Raw genomic sequence first — 18713 nt, forward strand, 5'->3', positions numbered from 1 at the left:
GTTGTGGATCAGGAGGGATGTGACCAGGATGTTGTGTATCAGGAGGGATGTGACCAGGATGTTGTGTTTTAGGAGGGATGTGACCAGGATGTTGTGTATCAGGAGGGATGTGACCAGGATGTTGGGTATGATGTGGGATGTGACCAGGATGTTGTGTATAGGGTGGGATGTGACTACAATGTTGTGTATCGGGTGGTATGTGACCAGGATGTTGTGTATCAGGAGGGATGTGACCAGGATGTTGGGTATGATATGGGATGTGACCAGAATGTTGCGTATAGGATGGGATGTGACCAGGATGTTGTGTATCGGGTGGGATGTGATCAGGATGTTGTGTATCAGGAGGGATGTGACCAGGATCTTTGGTATGATATGGGATGTGACCAGGATGTTGTGTATCAGGAGGGATGTGACCAGAATGTTGTGTATAGGATGGGATGTGACCAGGATGTTTGGTATCGGGTGGGATGTGACCAGAATGTTGTGTATAGGATGGGATGTGACCAGGATGTTTGGTATCGGGTGGGATGTGACCAGAATGTTGTGTATAGGATGGGATGTGACCAGGATGTTGTGTATAGGATGGGATGTGACCAGGATGTTGTGTATAGGATGGGATGTGACCAGGATGTTATGTATCGGGTGGGATGTGACCAGAATGTTGTGTATAGGATGGGATGTGACCAGGATGTTATGTATCGGGTGGGATGTGACCAGAATGTTGTGTATCGGGTGGGATGTGACCAGGATGTTGTGTATTGGGTGGGATGTGACCAGGATGTTGTGTATTGGGTTGTATGTGACCAGGATGTTGGGTATGATGTGGGATGTGACCAGGATGTTGTGTATAGGATGGGATGTGACCAGGATGTTGTGTATAGGATGGGATGTGACCAGAATGTTGTGTATAGGATGGGATGTGACCAGGATGTTATGTATCAGGTGGGATGTGACCAGGATGTTTGGTATCAGGTGGGATGTGACCAGAATGTTGTGTATAGGATGGGATGGGATCAGGTTGTTGTGTATCAGGTGGGATGTGACCACGATGTTGTGTATCGGGTGGTATGTGACCAGGATGTTGTGTATCAGGAGGGATGTGACCAGGATGTTGGGTATGATATGGGATGTGACCAGAATGTTGTGTATAGGATGGGATGTGACCAGGATGTTATGTATCAGGTGGGATGTGACCTCGATGTTGTGTATCGGGTGGTATGTGACCAGGATGTTGTGTATCAGGTGGGATGTGACCAGAATGTTGTGTATAGGATGGGATGTGACCAGGATGTTAAGAATCAGGAGGGATGTGACCAGGATGTTGTGTATTGGGTGGGATGTGACCAGGATGTTGGGTATGATGTGGGATGTGACCAGGATGTTGTGTATAGGATGGGATGTGACCAGGATGTTGGGTATAGGATGGGATGTGACCAGGATGTTGTGTATAGGGTGGGATTTGACCAGGATGTTGTGTATGATGTGGGATGTGACCAGAATGTTGTGTATAGGGTGGGATGTGACCAGGATGTTCTCTATAGGATGGGATGTGACCAGGATGTTGTGAATCAGGAGGGATGTGACCAGGATGTTGTGTATTGGGTGGGATGTGACCAGGATGTTAGGTATGATGTGGGATGTGACCAGGATGTTGTGTATAGGATGGGATGTGACCAGGATGTTGGGTATAGGATGGGATGTGACCAGGATGTTGTGTATAGGGTGGGATTTGACCAGGATGTTGTGTATGATGTGGGATGTGACCAGAATGTTGTGTATAGGATGGGATGTGACCAGAATGTTGTGTATAGGATGGGATGTGACCAGGATGTTATGTATCAGGTGGGATGTGACCAGGATGTTGTGTATAGGATGAGATGAGACCAGGATGTTGTGTATCAGGAGGGATGTGACCAGGATGTTGTGTTTTAGGAGGGATGTGACCAGAATGTTGTGAATCAGGAGGTGACCAGGATGTTGTGTTTCAGGAGGGATGTGACCAGGATGTTATGTATCAGGTGGGATGTGACCTCGATGTTGTGTATCAGGTGGTATGTGACCAGGATGTTGTGTATCAGGTGGGATGTGACCAGAATGTTGTGTATAGGATGGGATGTGACCAGGATGTTGTGAATCAGGAGGGATGTGACCAGGATGTTGTGTATCGGGTGGGATGTGACCAGAATGTTGTGAATCAGGAGGGATGTGACCAGGATGTTGTGTATTGGGTGGGATGTGACCAGGATGTTGTGTATCAGGAGGGATGTGACCAGGATGTTGGGTATGATGTGGGATGTGACCAGGATGTTGTGTATGATGTGGGATGTGACCAGAATGTTGTGTATAGGGTGGGATGTGACCAGGATGTTGTGTATGATGTGGGATGTGACCAGAATGTTGTGTATAGGGTGGGATGTGACCAGGATGTTCTGTATAGGATGGGATGTGACCAGGATGCTGGGTATGATGTGGAATGTGACCGGATGTTGTGTATAGGGTGGGATGTGACCACAATGTTGTGTATCGGGTGGTATGTGACCAGGATGTTGTGTATCAGGAGGGATGTGACCAGGATGTTGGGTATGATATGGGATGTGACCAGAATGTTGCGTATAGGATGGGATGTGACCAGGATGTTGTGTATCAGGAGGGATGTGACCAGGATGTTGTGTATCAGGAGGGATGTGACCAGGATGTTTGGTATGATATGGGATGTGACCAGGATGTTGTGTATCAGGAGGGATGTGACCAGAATGTTGTGTATAGGATGGGATGTGACCAGGATGTTTGGTATCGGGTGGGATGTGACCAGAATGTTGTGTATAGGATGGGATGTGACCAGGATGTTAAGAATCAGGAGGGATGTGACCAGGATGTTGTGTATTGGGTGGGATGTGACCAGGATGTTGGGTATGATGTGGGATGTGACCAGGATGTTGTGTATAGGATGGGATGTGACCAGGATGTTGGGTATAGGATGGGATGTGACCAGGATGTTGTGTATAGGGTGGGATTTGACCAGGATGTTGTGTATGATGTGGGATGTGACCAGAATGTTGTGTATAGGGTGGGATGTGACCAGGATGTTCTCTATAGGATGGGATGTGACCAGGATGTTGTGAATCAGGAGGGATGTGACCAGGATGTTGTGTATTGGGTGGGATGTGACCAGGATGTTAGGTATGATGTGGGATGTGACCAGGATGTTGTGTATAGGATGGGATGTGACCAGGATGTTGGGTATAGGATGGGATGTGACCAGGATGTTGTGTATAGGGTGGGATTTGACCAGGATGTTGTGTATGATGTGGGATGTGACCAGAATGTTGTGTATAGGATGGGATGTGACCAGAATGTTGTGTATAGGATGGGATGTGACCAGGATGTTATGTATCAGGTGGGATGTGACCAGGATGTTGTGTATAGGATGAGATGAGACCAGGATGTTGTGTATCAGGAGGGATGTGACCAGGATGTTGTGTTTTAGGAGGGATGTGACCAGAATGTTGTGAATCAGGAGGTGACCAGGATGTTGTGTTTCAGGAGGGATGTGACCAGGATGTTATGTATCAGGTGGGATGTGACCTCGATGTTGTGTATCGGGTGGTATGTGACCAGGATGTTGTGTATCAGGTGGGATGTGACCAGAATGTTGTGTATAGGATGGGATGTGACCAGGATGTTGTGAATCAGGAGGGATGTGACCAGGATGTTGTGTATCGGGTGGGATGTGACCAGAATGTTGTGAATCAGGAGGGATGTGACCAGGATGTTGTGTATTGGGTGGGATGTGACCAGGATGTTGTGTATCAGGAGGGATGTGACCAGGATGTTGGGTATGATGTGGGATGTGACCAGGATGTTGTGTATGATGTGGGATGTGACCAGAATGTTGTGTATAGGGTGGGATGTGACCAGGATGTTGTGTATGATGTGGGATGTGACCAGAATGTTGTGTATAGGGTGGGATGTGACCAGGATGTTCTGTATAGGATGGGATGTGACCAGGATGCTGGGTATGATGTGGAATGTGACCGGATGTTGTCTATAGGGTGGGATGTGACCACAATGTTGTGTATCGGGTGGTATGTGACCAGGATGTTGTGTATCAGGAGGGATGTGACCAGGATGTTGGGTATGATATGGGATGTGACCAGAATGTTGCGTATAGGATGGGATGTGACCAGGATGTTGTGTATCAGGAGGGATGTGACCAGGATGTTGTGTATCAGGAGGGATGTGACCAGGATGTTCTGTTTTAGGAGGGATGTGACCGGATGTTGTGTATCAGGAGGGATGTGACCAGGATGTTGGGTATGATGTGGGATGTGACCAGGATGTTGTGTATAGGGTGGGATGTGACCACAATGTTGTGTATCGGGTGGTATGTGACCAGGATGTTGTGTATCAGGAGGGATGTGACCAGGATGTTGGGTATGATATGGGATGTGACCAGAATGTTGCGTATAGGATGGGATGTGACCAGGATGTTGTGTATCGGGTGGGATGTGATCAGGATGTTGTGTATCAGGAGGGATGTGACCAGGATCTTTGGTATGATATGGGATGTGACCAGGATGTTGTGTATCAGGAGGGATGTGACCAGAATGTTGTGTATAGGATGGGATGTGACCAGGATGTTTGGTATCGGGTGGGATGTGACCAGAATGTTGTGTATAGGATGGGATGTGACCAGGATGTTTGGTATCGGGTGGGATGTGACCAGAATGTTGTGTATAGGATGGGATGTGACCAGGATGTTGTGTATAGGATGGGATGTGACCAGGATGTTGTGTATAGGATGGGATGTGACCAGGATGTTATGTATCGGGTGGGATGTGACCAGAATGTTGTGTATAGGATGGGATGTGACCAGGATGTTATGTATCGGGTGGGATGTGACCAGAATGTTGTGTATCGGGTGGGATGTGACCAGGATGTTGTGTATTGGGTGGGATGTGACCAGGATGTTGTGTATTGGGTTGTATGTGACCAGGATGTTGGGTATGATGTGGGATGTGACCAGGATGTTGTGTATAGGATGGGATGTGACCAGGATGTTGTGTATAGGATGGGATGTGACCAGAATGTTGTGTATAGGATGGGATGTGACCAGGATGTTATGTATCAGGTGGGATGTGACCAGGATGTTTGGTATCAGGTGGGATGTGACCAGAATGTTGTGTATAGGATGGGATGGGATCAGGTTGTTGTGTATCAGGTGGGATGTGACCACGATGTTGTGTATCGGGTGGTATGTGACCAGGATGTTGTGTATCAGGAGGGATGTGACCAGGATGTTGGGTATGATATGGGATGTGACCAGAATGTTGTGTATAGGATGGGATGTGACCAGGATGTTATGTATCAGGTGGGATGTGACCTCGATGTTGTGTATCGGGTGGTATGTGACCAGGATGTTGTGTATCAGGTGGGATGTGACCAGAATGTTGTGTATAGGATGGGATGTGACCAGGATGTTAAGAATCAGGAGGGATGTGACCAGGATGTTGTGTATTGGGTGGGATGTGACCAGGATGTTGGGTATGATGTGGGATGTGACCAGGATGTTGTGTATAGGATGGGATGTGACCAGGATGTTGGGTATAGGATGGGATGTGACCAGGATGTTGTGTATAGGGTGGGATTTGACCAGGATGTTGTGTATGATGTGGGATGTGACCAGAATGTTGTGTATAGGGTGGGATGTGACCAGGATGTTCTCTATAGGATGGGATGTGACCAGGATGTTGTGAATCAGGAGGGATGTGACCAGGATGTTGTGTATTGGGTGGGATGTGACCAGGATGTTAGGTATGATGTGGGATGTGACCAGGATGTTGTGTATAGGATGGGATGTGACCAGGATGTTGGGTATAGGATGGGATGTGACCAGGATGTTGTGTATAGGGTGGGATTTGACCAGGATGTTGTGTATGATGTGGGATGTGACCAGAATGTTGTGTATAGGGTGGGATGTGACCAGGATGTTCTGTATAGGATGGGATGTGACCAGGATGTTGTGTATGATGTGGGATGTGACCGGATGTTGTGTATAGGGTGGGTTGTGACCACAATGTTGTGTATCGGGTGGTATGTGACCAGGATGTTGTGTATCAGGAGGGATGTGACCAGGGTGTTGGGTATGATATGGGATGTGACCAGAATGTTGCGTATAGGATGGGATGTGACCAGGATGTTGTGTATCGGGTGGGATGTGATCAGGATGTTGTGTATCAGGAGGGATGTGACCAGGATCTTTGGTATGATATGGGATGTGACCAGGATGTTGTGTATCAGGAGGGATGTGACCAGAATGTTGTGTATAGGATGGGATGTGACCAGGATGTTTGGTATCGGGTGGGATGTGACCAGAATGTTGTGTATAGGATGGGATGTGACCAGGATGTTTGGTATCGGGTGGGATGTGACCAGAATGTTGTGTATAGGATGGGATGTGACCAGGATGTTGTGTATAGGATGGGATGTGACCAGGATGTTGTGTATAGGATGGGATGTGACCAGGATGTTATGTATCGGGTGGGATGTGACCAGAATGTTGTGTATAGGATGGGATGTGACCAGGATGTTATGTATCGGGTGGGATGTGACCAGAATGTTGTGTATCGGGTGGGATGTGACCAGGATGTTGTGTATTGGGTGGGATGTGACCAGGATGTTGTGTATTGGGTTGTATGTGACCAGGATGTTGGGTATGATGTGGGATGTGACCAGGATGTTGTGTATAGGATGGGATGTGACCAGGATGTTGTGTATAGGATGGGATGTGACCAGAATGTTGTGTATAGGATGGGATGTGACCAGGATGTTATGTATCAGGTGGGATGTGACCAGGATGTTTGGTATCAGGTGGGATGTGACCAGAATGTTGTGTATAGGATGGGATGGGATCAGGTTGTTGTGTATCAGGTGGGATGTGACCACGATGTTGTGTATCGGGTGGTATGTGACCAGGATGTTGTGTATCAGGAGGGATGTGACCAGGATGTTGGGTATGATATGGGATGTGACCAGAATGTTGTGTATAGGATGGGATGTGACCAGGATGTTATGTATCAGGTGGGATGTGACCTCGATGTTGTGTATCGGGTGGTATGTGACCAGGATGTTGTGTATCAGGTGGGATGTGACCAGAATGTTGTGTATAGGATGGGATGTGACCAGGATGTTAAGAATCAGGTGGGATGTGACCAGGATGTTGTGTATTGGGTGGGATGTGACCAGGATGTTGGGTATGATGTGGGATGTGACCAGGATGTTGTGTATAGGATGGGATGTGACCAGGATGTTGGGTATAGGATGGGATGTGACCAGGATGTTGTGTATAGGGTGGGATTTGACCAGGATGTTGTGTATGATGTGGGATGTGACCAGAATGTTGTGTATAGGGTGGGATGTGACCAGGATGTTCTCTATAGGATGGGATGTGACCAGGATGTTGTGAATCAGGAGGGATGTGACCAGGATGTTGTGTATTGGGTAGGATGTGACCAGGATGTTAGGTATGATGTGGGATGTGACCAGGATGTTGTGTATAGGATGGGATGTGACCAGGATGTTGGGTATAGGATGGGATGTGACCAGGATGTTGTGTATAGGGTGGGATTTGACCAGGATGTTGTGTATGATGTGGGATGTGACCAGAATGTTGTGTATAGGGTGGGATGTGACCAGGATGTTCTGTATAGGATGGGATGTGACCAGGATGTTGTGTATGATGTGGGATGTGACCGGATGTTGTGTATAGGGTGGGTTGTGACCACAATGTTGTGTATCGGGTGGTATGTGACCAGGATGTTGTGTATCAGGAGGGATGTGACCAGGATGTTGGGTATGATATGGCATGTGACCAGAATGTTGCGTATAGGATGGGATGAGACCAGGATGTTCTGTATAGGATGGGATGTGACCAGGATGTTGTGTATGATGTGGGATGTGACCGGATGTTGTGTATAGGGTGGGATGTGACCACAATGTTGTGTATCGGGTGGTATGTGACCAGGATGTTGTGTATAGGATGGGATGTGACCAGGATGTTGTGTTTTAGGAGGGATGTGACCGGATGTTGTGTATAGGGTGGGATGTGACCACAATGTTGTGTATCGGGTGGTATGTGACCAGGATGTTGTGTATCAGGAGGGATGTGACCAGGATGTTGTGTTTTAGGAGGGATGTGACCAGGATGTTGTGTATCAGGAGGGATGTGACCAGGATGTTGGGTATGATATGGGATGTGACCAGAATGTTGCGTATAGGATGGGATGTGACCAGGATGTTGTGTATCAGGAGGGATGTGACCAGGATGTTGTGTATCGGGTGGTATGTGACCAGGATGTTGTGTATCAGGAGGGATGTGACCAGGATGTTGTGTTTTAGGAGGGATGTGACCAGGATGTTGTGTTTCAGGTGGGATGCAGGACTGGAACTACCTCCACACCAACTGTTTTGAGATCACGCTTGAGTTAGGATGTACCAAGTTCCCCATAGGATCTGAGCTGCCCAAGTACTGGGCCAACAACAAGTTCCCCCTGCTGGTCTACATGGGACAGGTAGCTGCTTCACAGAACAAACACACTGCAGTTGGGTCTTTTGCCTCAAGTGTTCACAGTTCACATTAAGTCCATCTCATAGCAAGAGTTATTCATGACTTTTCATTAACTCTTGAGGTTCATCCATTCTAACTTTCCAACCAGCAGTCCAGGAAGTGGGTTGGCTTATCAGGGTTAGAAATTAAGGGACGCGTCTTAATTTATGATTTTGCGTCTATAAATCAAAATAAAGTCAATATTATGTGTCTTGCTTTTTTCTGTTTCAAAATTTGTTGAGAAATACCTAGATTTCTAAATTCACTGTGATAACTTTTAATTTCGCAAAGATTTTCCTCGATTGTTTAGAGTTACCTCCCCATTCGCGTTTCCCGGGAAAAACTTTTACTCAGGGGTCCGGAAAATTTAAAATCCCAATCGGACATTTGCATTTAGGCCACGCCCCCTTCAAATAGCGTATTTTAGTACGACTTTTCACACACATTACAAGTTTACGTATTCATAATATGATGAATTATGAATTGTTTCAATTTAAATTGTTTAATTCACCGGACAATTAATAACAAATAATATCATTTTAGATTTACATGGAAAACATACGTTTGTTTCTGTTTTAATAACGATCTGTTAACGTAGTGAACGGTCTAATTAATATTCATGAGTTATATTCATGAGTCTGCTCAAGTGTACGCGTTGTAACATTTGGATCGAGACTATTATCCCATATTTGGTTATCACGTGACCTCAAGGGAAAAGGTTTTTTTTAAACTAAAGATATTTTTAAAAACAAGACAGATAATTTAATCACAAACACTAAAATATCGTTGATAGCAATAGTTATTTGTATACTTTTTTCATCTGTACTTAATTATTGACCATAAAAAAATTGGATATCGATCGTCCGAGATGGCAAAATGGCGGTCAATCAAGATTCAATATACGACTAGCTACTGAAAACAATAAAATCTGCAAATCCTCATTGTATGTCAACCAAGTGAAAGTCGTTAGCCACGACTTACAAAATGATCGTCCAGACTTTGAGGGTTTGGCAGATCCGGTCGACTGGCTGTCGTCATGCTTTCGCTTCTTGTCTGAGGTTACGTATCGTAGCATTGTGAGGATAATGAGGTACATCGATGATGCAAGGTATTAATGTACAGTTGTAAACACCTTTCACTCAAATTAACAAGATGTTCTCAGTAATTAATCCTCGATTAATCAGCGTCAACTCAGTTTATTGCCTATTACAGTGATTGACCGATTGGACTATCATGTAGGTACGATGTATTTTCAGCAATCAAAACAAACAAAGCTTGTCAGTGTAGTTAATCTTCATTGTGTTGCAACTGCAGACAGAAACTGCTCAGTCCTAACTGTTGATCATGTCCGGTCAAAATTTAAGAATGTCCGGACAATACTTTTTAAAATGTCCGGTAAGCAATATTTTAAAACGGACATTTGAGATTCCCAATCGGACATGTCCGGCGCATATGACGGTTTCCCGGACCCCTGCTTTTACTGCCTTTCTTTCCATTCAACTTTGGTGAACGCGGACTATTCCGAGCTCTTTTTGACCAATGAACATATATCACGGAGATTAATATTATGCAAATGACGTATGTCTATGTCATTCGTTTTTTAGATGACATAACATCCTCGAATCCCCAGACGACACCCCGTAGGCTGGTAGACCGTTCAAGCCGTAGTCACGTCAAAATAATATATAATTTTATTAACCTACCTGTCATATCATTCATTTATTAATTTCACAATGTCTGAAATACGTATTCCATTTCAATTTATCATTTTTTATTGATAAATTAAAAAACTATTCACTATTTCCCGCAACGTTTTTGAAAATTATATCTCGACAACACTCTTCAACAACGGGTCCACATCGAACATGTCAAAGAGCAATGTAAAGACGTTTCAAGCAAATCTTTAAATATGTTATACAAAGTAATAAAGTAGATGTAATTTGATTGGCTGACTTAGGTCACGTGCTCAGACACAAACCTTGTAGCAGACTTCGGCAAGGAGAGCGTCATTAGAAACCAATTTTACAGAAGCTTTCTATCGATGTGTCATATGGCAGTCTTCGACGAACGTGTTATTCGAAAACGGAGGTATTTCTTCATGTTACTGAGCGGATAGCCACTGTTATCGGGAAAGGGGTGATGACAGATACTAAATTTATTTATAATTCTTTTTAAAATATTTTTTCCAATTGCGTAAACAATTGTTTTTTATGAAATCTTATAGATTCTATCTATTTTGCGCTTCCGTTGGTCATTAATCTAGACGTTATGAAAGCTCACATTTTTTTATTTACAACGAACTTAATCAAGTTGTAAATGTATTATTTAAATAATGTGATAAATATAACTTTCATATTTATAAACAATAGGATTGGACCTTCAAATGGTGTATAATATGTGGTAGCAAAGATGTTTTACAAACATGCAGATAATTTCTTTGATAAATGTTTTAGGAGAGTAATGTAATTACTTTGTTATCTGAATGTCATAACATGCATAATCAGCCATTATTTATATGCAGCATAAATCATGATCATGCAATCTTGTGATATTTATTTTGAAGTTTTGAGTTGAGAAAAATAATTGCTTGTTGATTTTTTTATTTTGCTTGTAACTTTTAAAACCACAAGCAAAAATTTGCTTGTGCCTAAAAAAATTAAATTCTAACCCTGCTTTTACATTTGCATACTTCATTGCTGACATGATGTTTGACTCAGTGTTAATATACGAATGGGTATGAGGCCCTGGCCACATAAAGCTGCTTATTGGTTTTGTGAAGGATAACCAACATAAGTTAAACTGTCATGGTACATCAAACTACTGGTTCCAGGGCATCTGCTTCCCCTTATGTTGAGGGGATTCACCTTATGTTGAGGGGATTACCTTATGTTGAGGGGATTACCTTATGTTTACTTTATGTTGAGGGGATTACTTTATGTTGAGGGGATTAACTTATGTTGAGGGGATTCACCTTATGTTGAGGGGATTACCTTATGTTGAAGGGATTACCTTATGTTTACTTTATGTTGAGGGGATTACTTTATGTTGAGGGGATTACCTTATGTTGAGGGGATTCACCTTATGTTGAGGGGATTACCTTATGTTGAGGGGATTACCTTATGTTGAGGGGATTCGCCTTATGTTGAGGGGATTACCTTATGTTGAGGGGATTACCTTATGTTGAGGGGATTCGCCTTATGTTGAGGGGATTCACCTTATGATGAGGGGATTACCTTATGTTGAGGGGATTACCTTATGTTGAGGGGATTACCTTATGTTGAGGGGATTACTTTATGTTGAGGTGATTACCTTATGTTTAAGGGATTACCTTATGTTGAGGGGATTCACCTTATGTTGAGGGGATTCACCTTATGTTGAGGGGATTCACCTTATGTTGAGGGGATCACCTTATGTTGAGGGGATTACCTTATGTTTATGGGATTACTTTATGTTGAGGGGATTACCTTATGTTTAAGGGATTACTTTATGTTGAGGGGATTACCTTATGTTTAAGGGATTACTTTATGTTGAGGGGATTACCTTATGTTGAGGAGATTCACCTTATGTTGAGGGGATTCACCTAATGTTGAGGGGATTCACATTCTTTGAATGGATAAGAATGGAGATAATAGGTATGTAGTGTAATTGTCTCAGTGCTTTATTCTGAAAATCTGGTAACTCATGTTTTTGGAGCTTTTGCCTGTGACATCTGACTTCAACTGTTAATGCTGTTCAGGTTCACAAAGGTGTGAGAGGCTTTGTCCTGGAGGAGGACAGCCAGCATCCTGTCGCCAACGCCACCATCCAGGTGGAGGGCATCAACCACACCATCACCTCCGCCCAGGCCGGAGACTACTGGAGACTACTGGCACCCGGGCAGTACACCATCACAGCCAGCAAGCAGGGGTCAGTATGTCCTATATCCAACATACATATAGTCCTAGCTGTGAAAAATACATCACAGCCAGCAAGCAGGGGTCAGTATGTCCTTTATCCAACACACATTTAGTCCTAGCCAGGACAGGTACATCACAGCCAGCTAGCCTGGGCCAGTATCTCCTATATCCAACACACGTATAGTCCTAGCCAGGACAGATACATCACAGCCAGCAAGCAGGGATCAGTATGTCCTATATCCAACACACATTTAGTCCTAGCCAGGACAGGTACATCACAGCCAGCAAGCAGGGGTATTTCCTATATCCAACACACATATAGTTCTAGCAAGGACAGGTACATCACAGCCAGCAAGCAGGGGTCAGTATGTCCTATATCCAACACACATTTAGTCCTAGCCAGGACAGGTACATCACAGCCAGCAAACAGGGGTATTTCCTATATCCAACACACATATAGTTCTAGCCAGGACAGGTACATCTCAGCAAGCAAGCAGGGGTCAGTATGTCCTATATCCAACACACATTTAGTCCTAGCAAGAACAGATACATCACAGCCAGCAAGCAGGGGTCAGTATGTCCTATATCCAACACACATATAGTCCTAGCTAGGACAGATACATCACAGCCAGCAAGCAGGGGTCGTTATGTCCTATATCCAACACACATATAGTCCTAGCCATGACAGGTACATCACAGCCAGCAAGCCTGGGTCAGTATCTCCTATATCCAACACACATTTAGTCCTAGCCAGGACAGGTACATCACAGCCAGCAAGCAGGGGTCAGTATGTCCTGTATCCAACACACATTTAGTCCTAGCCAGGACAGATACATCACAGCCAGCAAGCCTGGGTCAGTATCTCCTATATCCAACACACATTTAGTCCTAGCCAGGACAGGTACATCACAGCCAGCAAGCAGGGGTCAGTATGTCCTGTATCCAACACACATTTAGTCCTAGCCAGGACAGATACATCACAGCCAGCAAGCCTGGGTCAGTATCTCCTATATCCAACACACATTTAGTCCTAGCCAGGACAGGTACATCACAGCCAGCAAGCAGAGGTCAGTATGTCCTATATCCAACATACATTTAGTCCTAGCCAGGACAGATACATCACAGCCAGCAAGCCTGGGTCAGTATCTCCTATATCCAACACACATTTAGTCCTAGCCAGGACAGGTACATCACAGCCAGCAAGCAGGGGTCAGTATGTCCTGTATCCAACACACATTTAGTCCTAGTTAGAACAGATAATACAGACGGTAAGTAGATGTTTGTATGTCCAATATCCAACACACATATAGATCTACAATTATGTAATTTTACAAAGTTAACAAATGTTACTGTTTTTCTGGAGTCAGCTTTATGCAATTATTTACCCTTAATAAATTTCTTTTTTTTCTAATCAACCATCACCATTTGAGGAACTTACCCTTAATAAATTTCTTTTTTTTCTAATCAACCATCACCATTTGAGGAACTTAAAAAAAAGGTAGAAACAGGTCAAACGACATGTGCAGGAATGTTCTTGCCAATGCACTATCGAGACTGAACCCCAGCCTCCAGAGTGCTTTCAACTACAACCACCACAGCCAACTACTACAGCCAAAGTTAGCAAGCTCCTTTTTTTTTAATGTGATGTAAGTCCAGTGGCAACAATACTCTAGAAGGTCATCCATCTTGGTCTCTACTGGGAGTTTATCGCCCAAAATCAGCAACCCAGCCAGCCTGGTCAACTATACCACACTTCCATTCCATCCTAGCGATGGAGGACCAGGATTAGATGAGGTTCACAATCCTACAGACCTATAATGCAGCAGGGTTGGAGGTCCAACAACCCCCATGAGATCCGGGTGCTGGCATCCACCATGGCTCTAAACTGTTCCATTCAGGCCATTATGCAAGGGTGTTTTTGGAGAGCATACCTCTGTCTTTACAAGCAGGGATGGCATGCATAGTTTTGAAGTAAGGATTACCAGCTTTTTGGTTTAGGTTCTCATTTACTGGGTCTCCTAAAAGCATTTAACCTAGGTCTCTTTAGAGAACCGAAAGTTATGTTTGGTTGTCACCAAATCAGGCAATCTCAACCCACTGGACCATTCTACGAGATGCCATTACATGCAACAGCTGTCTGAAAAGGCAAAGTCTGTTTCGGACAAATGCCTTGAACTTTTTAGCTGGTGAATCCATGAGACACCCCATTGATGTGCTCTGTATGTTTCAGGTACCTCTCCCAGTCAGTGACAGTTCGGGTGACAGATGGCACTGCTGTACTTGTCAATTTGACACTGAAGCTCAGAAACGGACAGCGTTGGTCACAGTCATTTGACTTTGACATCCCTGAAAACTTAGAGAGTATGTCATACCTGACAACACATGGTATCCAGGAGGAGGTCAACCAGCTCGCCCGCCTGAACCCGGCATTTGTGACCTCCGACACTCTGCACATGAACCGCAAGGGGAAGTCTGTTGCTGCCATTCACATGTCCTCAGACACGGACCAGCATGAAGAGAACAAAGCCCATGTGCTACTGATAGGCGGGTTGAACGGCGATGACCCGGTCAGCACAGAGCTCCTGATGAGGCTTGCCAGACATCTGATTAAAGGTAGGGGCATCAGTGATAATCTGGCAGACATCTGATTAAAGTTAGGGGCATCAGTAGCAGGTTGGCAGACATCTGGTTAAAGGTAGGATCATCAATGGTAGGCAGGCAGACATTTTGGTAAAGGTAGGGACATCAATGGTAGGCAGGCAGACATTTGGGTAAAGGTAGGGACATCAATGGTAGGCTGGCAGACATCTGGTTAAAGGTAGGGACATCAATGGTAGGCTGGCAGACATTTGGGTAAAGGTAGGGACATCAATGGTAGGCTGGCAGACATCTGGTTAAAGGTAGGGACATCAATGGTAGGCTGGCAGACATTTTGGTAAAGGTAGGGACATCATTGGTAGGCGGGCATACATCTCTTTAAAGGTAGGATCATCAATGGTAGGCCAGCAGACATTTTGGTAAAGGTAGGGACGTCAATGGTAGGCCTGCAGACATCTCTTTAAAGGTAGGGACATCAATGGTAGGCAGGCAGACATTTGGGTAAAGGTAGGGACATCAATGGTAGACAGGCAGGCAGGCAGACATTTGGGTAAAGGTAGGGACATCAATGGTAGGCAGGCAGGCAGACATTTGGGTAAAGGTAGGATCATCAATGGTAGGCAGGCAGGCAGACATTTGGGTAAAGGTAGGGGCATCAATGGGTAGGCCGGCAGACATCTGGGTAAAGGTAGGGACATCAATGGGTAGGCAGGCAGGCAGACATTTGGGTAAAGGTAGGATCATCAATGGTAGGCAGGCAGGCAGACATTTGGGTAAAGGTAGGGGCATCAATGGGTAGGCCGGCAGACATCTGGGTAAAGGTAGGGACATCAATGGGTAGGCCGGCAGACATTTGGTTAAAGGTAGGGGTATCAATTGTGGGAGTATGACAGATCCATATGACACTCTGTAGGTAGATGATCCAGGAAGCCATAGTGGGCTCTTGTAGAAAACATGTTTATGAAGAATTAGCCTACTCCACTGAACGTAATTGCCTGTTGAGTACTGGCTGCCTGTCTGTGTGAGCCCTGACCATGTTGCCTCCATTCTGCCAGGCTACAACCAGAAACACCCCCACTGTGTGAAGCTGATCGAACACAGTCACATCCACATCATCCCACAGATCAACATAGAGGGCTCTAGCAAGGCTGTTCCTGGTGACTGTGGAGGTGAACACTACACTGGACACAGATTTGCAGATCTCGTCAAAAACAATGTAAGTATGGAGCAACAGTATGGGGATAGGAAGCATTATGGTGTGTAATAGACTTCCAGTTGTGAGTATTTGTATGTGGACTCATCATTGTGCCTCTTCTCTGTTTCAGGACACAATTGTTGCTGCCCTGAAGAGTCAGTTTGACTTGCACCAGTTTGAGTTTGTGCTTGCCCTGGAGGGTGGAGGGATGTACATGGTGTAAGTATTGGTTATACCCACTGCTTGGTAGTCATTGCTAGGCTTGCTGGCTCCACTACAGCTTGTTAGACATACCTAAGGATTGCTGACGACATCTACAGCTTGTTAGACATACCTAAGGATTGCTGGCTATAGCTACAGCTTGTTAAACATACCTAAGCATTGATGGCTACATCTACAGCTTGTTAGACATACCCAAGGATTGCTGGCTACATATACAGCTTGTTAGACATACCTAAGGATTGCTGGCTACATCTACAGCTTGTTAGATGTACCTTAGTATTGCTGGCTACATCTACAGCTTGTTAGATGTACCTAAGGATTGCTGGCTTCATCTACAGCTTGTTAGACATACCTGAGGATTGCTGACTACATCTACAGCTTGTTAGACATACCTAAGGATTGATGGCTACATCTACAGCTTGTTAGACATACCCAAGGATTGCTGGAAATACCCAGAGCTAGTTGGCCTCACCCATAGCTTGCTGGAAATACCCAGAGCTAGTTGACCTCACCCATAGCTTGCTGTAATACCCAGAGCTAGTTGACCTCACCCATAGCTTTTTGGAAATACCAAGAGCTAGTTGACCTCACCCATAGCTTGCTGGAAATACCCAGAGCTAGTTGGCCTCACCCACAGCTTGCTGGAAATACCCAGAGCTAGTTGACCTCACCCACAGCTTGCTGGAAATACCCAGAGCTAGTTGACCTCACCCACAGCTTGCTGGAAATACCCAGAGCTAGTTGGCCTCACCAACAGCTTGCTGGAAATACCCAGAGCTAGCTGGCCTCACCAACAGCTTGCTGGAAATACCCAGAGCTGGTTGACCCCATCCATAGCTTGCTGGAAATATCCAGAGCTAGTTGATCCCACCCATAGCTTGCTGGAAATACCTAGAGGTAGTTGACCTCACCCATAGCTTGCTGGAAATACCCAGAGCTAGTTGACCTCACCAACAGCTTGCTGTAATACCAAGAGCTAGTTGAACTCACTCATAGCTTTTTGGAAATACCCAGAGCTAGTTGACCTCACCCATAGCTTGCTGGAAATACCAAGAGCTAGTTGACCTCACCCATAGATTGCTGGAAATACCCAGAGCTGGTTGACCTCACCCATAGCTTCCTGGAAATATCCAGAGCTAGTTGACCTCACCCGTAGCTTGCTGGAAATACCCAGAGCTAGTTGACCTCACCTATAGCTTGCTGAAAATACCCAGAGCTAGTTGACCTCACCCACAGCTTGCTGGAAATACCCAGAGCTAGTTGACCTCACCCTTAGATTGCTGGAAATACCCAGAGCTAGTTGACCTCACCCATAGTTTGCTGTAATACCCAGAGCTAGTTGGCCTCATCCATAGCTTTTTGGAAATACCCAGAGCTAGTTGACCTCACCCATAGCTTGCTGTAATACCCAGAGCTAGATGACCTCACCCATAGCTTGCTGGAAATACCCAGAGCTGGTTGACCTCACCCATAGATTGCTGGAAATACCAAGAGCTAGTTGACCTCACCCATAGCTTGCTGGAAATACCCAGAGCTAGTTGGCCTCACCCACAGCTTGCTGGAAATACCCAGAGCTAGTTTACCTCACCCACAGCTTGCTGGAAATACCCAGAGCTAGCTGGCCTCACCAACAGCTTGCTGGAAATACCCAGAGCTAGTTGACCTCACCCACAGCTTGCTGGAAATACCCAGAGCTAGCTGACCTCACCCGCAGCTAGCTGGAAATACCCAGTGCTTGTTGACCTCACCCACAGCTTGCTGGAAATACCCAGAGCTAGCTGGCCTCACCCATAGCTTGCTGGAAATACCCAGAGCTAGTTGGCCTCACCCACAGCTTGCTGGAAATACCCAGAGCTAGTTTACCTCACCCACAGCTTGCTGGAAATACCCAGAGCTAGTTGACCTCACCCATAGCTTGCTGGAAATACGCAGAGCTAGTTGGCCTCACCCACAGCTTGCTGGAAATACCCAGAGCTAGCTGGCATCACCAACAGCTTGCTGGAAATACCCAGAGGTGGTTCACCCCATCCATAGCTTGCTGGAAATATCTATTGCTAGTTGATCCCACCCATAGCTTGCTGGAAATACCTAGAGGTAGTTGACCTCACCCATAGCTTGCTGGAAATACCCAGAGCTAGATAACCTCACCCATAGCTTGCTGGAAATACCCAGAGCTAGTTGACCTCACCCACAGCTT

The 18713-nt window shown here is 45.3% G+C and overlaps 1 protein-coding gene across 2 annotated transcripts in view; it reads left to right on the forward strand.

Annotated features, from left to right (window-relative positions):
* The window catches only part of LOC124119271 (carboxypeptidase D-like), an 88577-nt gene that overhangs the window by 28506 nt on the left and 41358 nt on the right, over nt 1–18713 (forward strand). For both annotated transcript variants that reach the window (XM_048396101.1, XM_048396102.1), the window contains exons 9-13: nt 8428–8570; nt 12342–12511; nt 14732–15114; nt 16155–16315; nt 16425–16513. In XM_048396101.1, coding sequence (XP_048252058.1) covers nt 8428–8570; nt 12342–12511; nt 14732–15114; nt 16155–16315; nt 16425–16513 — 946 coding nt within the window. The remainder of the gene's footprint in view (nt 1–8427; nt 8571–12341; nt 12512–14731; nt 15115–16154; nt 16316–16424; nt 16514–18713) is intronic.

This window comes from Haliotis rufescens, unplaced genomic scaffold (assembly GCF_023055435.1).
Source record: "Haliotis rufescens isolate VD_foot unplaced genomic scaffold, xgHalRufe1.0.p SCAF_15, whole genome shotgun sequence".
NCBI lineage: Eukaryota > Metazoa > Mollusca > Gastropoda > Lepetellida > Haliotidae > Haliotis > Haliotis rufescens.